Raw genomic sequence first — 8,770 nt, forward strand, 5'->3', positions numbered from 1 at the left:
GTCAATTGCAGTCAAAAGGAAATGCATTCCGTTATTTGATTTGGCGAATTTAGAAATATCCATCAAATCCATTCCCCACTGTGCGTTTATATAAGGAGCATAAACAACTCGTCTAGGGAAATGAATTCGTCTTGATCGATGCAAAGTGTTAGCAGGAATTGTTTTCAAAACGTTTTCAATTTGCTTCACGGATTCTATAAAGTTTCCAGACTTTCTAAATCCTGTCAGTCCGCTAAAGCTGCATGGGAATCTTGGGTTAAGATAGGCACGTTTAATGTTTGACTCCATATTGGCTGAAGTTCCATGATGAACTAATCTCCAACGTATAAATAGGGCAGTATTTATACTGGACGAGTTCAGTTGAACAAGATGGCTAAGAATCGTATAGTCGCTAACGCTGCATTCCTCAAAAGCGTATGTAGCGCCAAACCGCAGCGTCGAAAGAAACTAATAAATAAGGCCAGTGGAGAAGAAATACGTTCAATTTGCGAGCTGTGCGTCAATTTGTGCAAGAAAAACATTCCAGTCACGCCTTGCAAAAAGAACAAGCTGTTGCCATTCAAATCGAGCTTACTTAAATTGACTGCAAAAAAGCCAAGTATAAAGACGAGGAAGAAATTCCTGAACCAATCTGGCGGATTTCTACCGTTGCTGGGGACAATTGTTAAAACACTTGCAATTCTCGGACCGGCATTATGGCCCAGAAAATGAAAATTGTGCCAAGATTTTGGCACTCAACTCACAAAAGGATTCCGAACTTGTCGGAATGTGAACTTATCTAGAAGATAAGTTAAAAGATCAGAGAAATCAGCTGTTTAAAGATTCCAATTTGACTGATGACATCAAGCTACCTTTGCTGCAGAACTTAAATCGACAGATTATTGACAAAAAATGAGCAAGACAAGAAACCACTGCTTGTTAAGAACGTAGAAGAGGAGAAACCTACACTTTCAGCTGACATTAAAAAATCTCTACCTACAACTACAATAAACAAACTATTAAACAAGACAACTGCACGCGGATCAAGAATCCTGGATTTCCTGAAGGAGCATGGAGCCGTTATTAGCAGCGATAAAGTTGATGTTGGTGGTGTGAGCTATTTCCTCGAGAAAATGAATACATGCTTAATTACTTTATGCAATGGATTAAGTGCAAAATCAACTGCTTTGACTGATCCCACAGTCATGCAACTTTTAAAGTTCATCAAGAGCAAAAAGCCACCCATCGATCTATTCCCAGCAAGCGTTAATGCCACTCTTAACAGGAAACAGGTTGGAGGCGGAAGGATGACTAGCATAAAACGAGCCAAAAAAAGAGCCAAAAGGATGCCAAGAATTGTACGATGGACAAAATTTTAATTTAATAAATATTTTATTGAATTCTGATTAATGTTACAATGTTTACACTTTCGATTCAATAAATACAACTTGTTCTTTAGAAATTGCTTAACTAATCTATCATTTCTACCATAATCATATGAAAAATTACAATAAACGCTCGCCAACGAGTAACCACTAACACGTTTCCATAAAAAATATATTGCATATTGACCACACACTGCACTATTTGGCGATTGTAACTGCACATTATTCTGAATTACACCTCTCCCGTGTCGGTCCACAAAATCTTGAAAATGTTGCGAGTAAGCTTCAATCCCTAGTCCGTAGATGCAAAACAGGTTAATTGGTGAAGTGGAACTTGCACTAAATAAACTAAGCCAGTGTTCTCCAGGATGAGAAGAAGGCTTACTATTTACAACTAGTGCAATGGGATATTTTTTTGTTTCAAACGAATCCAATTCATCACAAGCCAAGACATTGTACGTAACATTGGTTGAGCAAAAAAGTCCAGATAAAATCTTGTAGATTTGTACAGTATTCATGTTGTAAAGTCCTTGAAATATGCGTGTCAATTCTTGTCAATATAGAGCACTGATTGATAGTCGCAGTGGCAAATTACAGTTAGAGCTGATGTTATTGCTTGTCTTAGTTTAATTTCAATTTTAACACTTCCATGTCGTGGAATAGCGAACCCATCATGTTGATGTCGTAGATCAAAAATATATATAGTTTTTCCATTCTGAAAAACTTCAAATGTCAAGTCGAGTCCTGCGTCAATATTTGAGAGACCAAGTCCAGAAAACACACTGAAGTAGGCTTCAATACTCTTCTTGTTGTTAAAATCAAGCTCAAATGTTTGAGAAGTAACTTGTTCTGAATTTACAGTCACCGAAATGCTTGAAATATCAGCTTGCATGAAATTGAACCGGTTCTCCAGATAATTTCCATGAACAGCTTTGCTTGAAACTATTCCAATTGCTAATCGATCGGGTAGCAGACAGGTGATTAAGCTCTCGTTTGTATATTGTAACGTTCCAGCTGAAAGAGAGAATGATTTGATATCCCCCCTTCGCATAGGATAACAAGCTGGTTGACCCTTATCTAAGAGTTTTAAATGAGTTAGCGTAATCGATGGGAAGAGTGTATGTTTCTGAACAACCAGTTTGGCTTCAACGATATGAACTTGTGCTTGATCAAGCGTAGAACCAGCGGTTGGTGTTTTTCCCAACAGACAAAAGTTATCTGGCGATCGGTTTAAAACTATTTTCACATCAACACCAGGAATTAAATGCCTATTTTGATTGAAAATGTCACATCTCAATTTTTCACACATTTCAAACACTTTGCTGTTATGACTCAAAGATTCACGACTAATCCATCCCGCGTCGTCTGTAGTAGGTTCAATTTCTTTGCTGTAGAGAGCTGCTTGAGCTTGGGTTTTTGTATAGTCTTTCCCAAAAGAAAGGAAAGTTTCCATGAACGCTTTATAAGGGTATAAGGTTGATGGTGGAGTAATTTGTACATCATTTAAAAGAATGGTTACTTGATGTATCATTGAATGTAGAAAATTATTGACTGGAGCAATATTTGCTGAAGTTTCTCCAGCTCCTTTACTGTCAACAATTTTGCAACGAATGTACAATTGAGTTTCTGAGAAATCAATGTACTGCAAATCATTTCCTTGAATAATGAATGTTAGCGGCGTCGATCGGTCTTGTATATTTGTAATTGGATGATAATCAACTCGATTAGAGCTTGAAAGAGTTAAATCGTATCCTGGTTCCGAAAAGAGATCTGTCTCTGATCGGATAAAGTTAACCACATTCTTTGCTTTCGCCATTTTTAGTCAAATAAGCTGTTTTTTGAAATTAGTTTTCGTTTTGGCTTTGCTTTCCGTTTTCGTGTAACTCCTTTTGCTCTTTTTCGTGTGAGCCGTTTTAAAGGTTTACGTTTCACTGTTTTACGTTTGCGAACAAATTTTCGCTTTTTAGGGTTCCGCTTCACTGTCCTTCGTCGTTTAACTCCACTACCAGACTGATACACTAAACTGTTTCCAACCCCTTTTAAAGCTTCCATGGCATTTGATTTTAAAGAGCTGCGAAACGACTGTTTGTCGTTAATTACGTCTGAAGCAATGTTTTTCACCGCAGTTTTAAGCGATGGTATTACATGTGGCAGGATTGCTTTAACGTAGGGCAATAGCCTTCTTCCTATGGCTCCAAATATACCTCCAAGACCTGCTCCCTTCTGTCGATAATAACTAGCTTTATAGGCAAGCGAACCTCCGACTTGAGGTAAATACACCTCATAAAAGTCGTCATCCACGTTGTCCAGACAGGAATACATTTTCACTACATACGTTTTCTTCTAAAATGAAGTGTGGCACTGAAACTACCAAAAGTAAATGGTGGGGGTTTCGCGAATTCGTTCCTTATATACATTTGTATAGAGTCAAATTCGTTCCTGGCCAACGAAACATATTGTAAATTGTTGAAACTTTTTGAAACTATGACATCTTGTTGAGTGGGCACATGCACAAATGAACGCAGCATTGGCGCTGTTGTATCGCCAATATACTGATTTTCAATTAGTTTGTATAACACTTCACTAACAGGCTCTAGGCAAACAAATCCGTCCTTCAATTTGAAATTGATTTCACAATTGAGACACTGAACTAGCTCGTCAATTGTTTTAATGTCTATGGAAGCAAATATATTGAACCAATTGTCAGAATTATCCATGTAAAGTGAATTGCTTTCTTTCTGAAATCTGAATAATATTGTCCCTTTAGTAAATTGAATTGGTGTAGATGGATAGGAACATTCCACCAAGGCTATTTCGAATTGGTTTGGCTCCAATATTATAGGCGTGCTCATCCAATTCCTAAACGTTGTTACTGTATTGTCCTGGAAATGATTATACGAAGAATTACTTTCCAGGTGAATGTAAAACGACGACATGTTGTCACTTGTAAATCTAGCTGACAAATGCCTTTAACGTGGTCTCAACCTTTATTTAAATGATCAGTCTTAATCCAACTTTCAACGAGTAAAGATGGCGTTGATTTGCGCTCCAAAAGACCTATTTTGGCTAAGTTTCATAATCTTAGTAACGAATTTAATTTTCCTTGTTGTAATGTGTTTTTACGCCGTAATTGAAAATCAACATTCATATAGCCAATTTCAAGTTAATAACAATACTGCCCTAATTGTCGCAATTGACAAAATTCTTGAAAAAGTACTTAAGGAGCAAATAACGTGTGCTCTTGGCATACAATACATCAACCACACTATAAATCAAGCAAGGCAGCTTGTTGCTGGAGGACCTGCAGGCGCTGCCGTGGGTGGAGCTGCTGGTGGTGCTGCAATGGATTTACTTATTTCTGGAAGTGAAGTTTTAATTCATGGTGATGATGGCGAACTCCATGGTTATGTTAAATATGGAGCCAAATCGTAGATACCCTGGCAAACGATCAGCCTTACACCTTGGATGACGCTGTTGAACTTGCAACACAACCAATGCATGATGCGCTTGTAGGATATCGAACTGGCTCCATTATCCACGACACACCGCCTATTAAATCCATACCAGGACTTATCAAACAAGGAGTTATAGTTACTGAATCACTACCACCATTAGTTGCCAGTTCTTCTACTACTATTAGTTCTCTAGGTTCGAAATAATTTATAATTTGCTTTTTTTGTTTTTGTTTTTGTGAATAAAGTTTTATATATTGTAACATAATTTGTGTAATTTGGGGTACATTGAGATTTGGGGTGATGTGAGACTTTTGGGGTGACCTGAGACCTTTGGGGTGATATGAGACTTTTGGGGTAATATGAGACATTAGCACATGAAAATACATCTGCAAGATCATATCACGTGGTCTATATTCATATGCATGCATATACTCATATACATGGTCTCATATACACTCATATACATGGGCTCGTCCTCTACCTTTTCTATTTTTAGCCATATATAGCGTGGGATATACCTATATCCGAACCACTATAGCGCGTGAAGCAGGTTTTTTAGCCCTATACTCAACCGGATATACCTATATCCGGCTGGGTATAGCGTTTGGAGTCTGGTTATACACCAGGTATACTACTATGATCCCAATTATTTCGCATCATTTTCGATAACCGATTATTCGACCCCAAAGGTGCTAGTTTTGCTAAAATTGTAGTCCTTTCACTATCGATTTTCTGTATTGATTCGCACCAATTGCGTCATGGATTGTTCGATACCTATGGTGCAACTAATTGAGTCAATAATGGACAAGGGGATTTATAATTAGCATCAATTGATGCAAAAAACTCGTGAACACACGGACGGACAGACGGACAGGAGGAATCCAATAGCTCTCGTGCTACGCAGGGTGAGCTAATAATTCCTGGGTCATTTTTTAATGGGTGTTTTTACGAATTTTTAGTTCGAAAATCAAGCCCTTGACAACAAAAATTAATCATTGGCATAAAATAGTCAATAGCGTAACTTCATAAAGCCCGAACCTGTGTCTCATTCTATTATGTGTCCATGGGGACTTTTATACCTTTTTGCACCTTAAACTTTTTATTAGATAGTAGTATTTAAAAATATCTCGTGGGAATATTAACATTAGACGAGATGTGCATGATATTCAGGAAAATTTGAAGCCGATCAAACATACGAGATCAATTACGGACTTATCGACAGACAGACACACGATGATTAGATAAGTCCGCAAGCTAGAACTTTTTTTATGAATGGGTATATTTATGGATGAATTTTCATTTACGTGCCGCGAGACATCATGGTTACCAAAAATTCAGCAAAAAAATCAATTTTCGTTCAATTTCCATGCAAAAACCCGCTGGGGAAGCATCGGGGTGACCCCATGACGCCAAAATAAGGGATTGCTAAAATCGGGACTAATCAATTATTTGTTAATTCTCCAAACTTTTCTCCAGCGCACCAAAAATCCCTTACTTTGTCGTGTATCATTTTTATGCGGTCAAAGTTCAGCCCAAATTGATAGTCTTATATGGTAGGGGCCTTTACGAATTTTTCCTATCGACAAATTATCCATTGCAGCGTGACATTTTAACCACCCTGTATTTTTGCAGATTGCGAATATATAAAAAAAAGTCCAGACTCACTTATATCGTTCCATCGCATTTTCAATAAAATCCGTAAAATGGGCCACATTCGTGTACACGCCTAGCCTTCTACCACCTTCTTTGCACTCGAGACCATATGAAAAAACCCCGATGATGACCCCACCTACTTTGTCAGCGTCGAGGATAAGGGAAGCTCCCGAATCTGCGTGACAGGCCCCGAATTTTTTGTGACCTGCACAGATCATTGTTTTGGGTAAGATTTCTGAATCCGCAGTATTGCAAGAGGCCACGGACACGTTTGTTTTGAACAAATGTCGGTTCTCCTGAGGCATAAATGGTTTTCCCCATCCAGCCACAATAGCGGGTGTTCCGACTGGACGAAGGAAATAAAGTAAATAGTAAACATTTGTCAAAATGCAAGCTGTCAAAGCCCATACTGGTATAAATAACACCAGAAAATAATTGCAAAATCGCACAATTTGCACATATTTATGTATGTATTCATAATAAAAAGTGAGTCGGTGAATTTGGAACGATTTTGAAAACTCGGACGCTATTTTAAGTTTCGAGATACTTGAAATTTTGGTAAATGTTAGGTGAACAGTACATACATTCCAATTTTTATGTATGCATTTTGCGCAATATTTTGTCCACTCATTTTCCACCAGTAATGCAAAATTACATCAAAATTTATGCATCTAATTATTCTGCACTGTTGGTGCACATTTACATTTAAATTTTTATTACAGGGTGAGCTACAGTTTAATTTAATTTACCCGCTATTTCCTCCGTCCCCATATGTCTCGGAATTGATTCTATGTACATAGTCATAGAATTCTAAGGGCGAAGTCAACACCAAAATCGCCATATCGTTCTCCAACCTTCCTCCCACGTTGAATTCTTTGTGCGTCAAAATTTTCAAGACTCCGCGGATCATATCGACACGCAGGTCCTCCGTCCGTACCAGTCCTGCTTCGATGTACGATTCCTCCGGACTCGAATGTACGACACAACTGGCCGTCGTGAGAATTAGAAGGTTGGTCAAAATTGAACCAGAACAATGGTTCCAGGACTCATCGTCGTGGTAGGCTTGTAAAGAAACCTGGTACGGAAATTCGCCCAAAATTGCTGGAAAACCAGCCCGAACTGGTTCCGGAAATGATGGACCAACTGATATTGCTGACATGCTATTAAGATTTTCAGCAAATGTCACCTTGTTAACCATTATTGGGAAAGCTTAAGTTTTCTGAGGTTTCTGTTTAGTTATGTACGACCCACTGTAGAACTGGATGCGAACTGGGATTCACTAAGGGTTGAGTTGACACAATTATGACAATTTTATTATGCACAGTTTTAGTTGCAAGTATGTATTTATAGAGGATAAATTAAATATGGCACATATTTGACCACTAGATTCTGGACCGGCTGTTAACTTGACTAATGACACTTTTATTATTCCAAGAAATCCAGATTAAGATTGACGGCATAATTTGGACAGGCATGAGCAAATCCAACAGATTGCCTAAGTTAAGTGCATATCATTTTGGACAAACGATTCATTAACTCCATTAAAAACTTTTGCGATGCAGTATGCGACAAAATGCGCAGTAAAAATGAAAAATTCGCCGCCAGTGTTTGTGAATGCATTTATCCAAATTAATGAGACGGAAATGTCAAATTTATTATTTAATTATCATTTTATCAAGTCATCAAAGCATTACATACTTTAATAATTTATCATGCGGATAATTTCACAAAGTGCAAGCATGTATAATAAATCAAGGTTAACAAAGTTTAATTGGCTGGGTCATCCTAGAAGAAAATGATACGCATTTATTATCAAACATTTCATACACATAATTTACAGTTTCCGTGGGTGACCACTTACACTAGTGCACAATTTATGCAAAACGTAAGATTTACACCGCCTGGGTAGTGCAGACGAATAAAAGCCATAACAGAGCTTTAAAACACGAAAAACTACTTCAACCATAAAAGTAATCACAACAATCCCAACACAAATCCCGTATGCGTAAAATGCCGTGAAAATCTTAGAATTAAATTGTTCCAGTATCACATGACGGAATTCAGGAAATTTCCAATTTGCATAGTGCTTAAATAGCTTCTCCGGCTTGACACGTTTAAACCACTCATCCCAATATTTAAATATCCCTGACGAAATCATGACGTTCAACCTCTTGAAAACAAAATTGTTCTGTACGGGAAGAGATTCCCAACCATGCATGACAGACATAAACCCATCTGCTCCCTTTTTGTAAACTTTGTGGTTTTGGTTATCATTAAGGTGATCAATTGCACTCTCAA

General features: G+C 37.8%; 2 protein-coding genes across 2 annotated transcripts; both read right to left on the reverse strand.

Moving 5' to 3' along the window:
• Positions 1 to 1,908: 1,908 nt before the first annotated feature.
• On the reverse strand, positions 1,909 to 3,180 carry LOC110854833 (uncharacterized protein F54H12.2-like). The gene has a single exon (XM_022103263.1). It carries the CDS (start codon positions 3,178 to 3,180, stop codon positions 1,909 to 1,911), a length of 1,272 nt encoding a protein of 423 aa, XP_021958955.1.
• Positions 3,181 to 6,480: 3,300 nt separating this feature from the next.
• LOC110854834 (transmembrane protease serine 3-like) lies at positions 6,481 to 7,670 on the reverse strand. The gene is made up of 2 exons (XM_022103264.1): positions 7,226 to 7,670; positions 6,481 to 6,818 (listed from the first exon to the last, which is right to left on the reverse strand). The coding sequence occupies exons 1-2, from the start codon at positions 7,668 to 7,670 to the stop codon at positions 6,481 to 6,483; spliced, it is 783 nt and encodes a 260-aa protein (XP_021958956.1).
• Between the last annotated feature and the right edge of the window lie 1,100 nt (positions 7,671 to 8,770).

Source organism: Folsomia candida, unplaced genomic scaffold, assembly GCF_002217175.1.
Source record: "Folsomia candida strain VU population unplaced genomic scaffold, ASM221717v1 Fcan01_Sc011, whole genome shotgun sequence".
NCBI classification, from domain to species: Eukaryota; Metazoa; Arthropoda; class Collembola; order Entomobryomorpha; family Isotomidae; genus Folsomia; species Folsomia candida.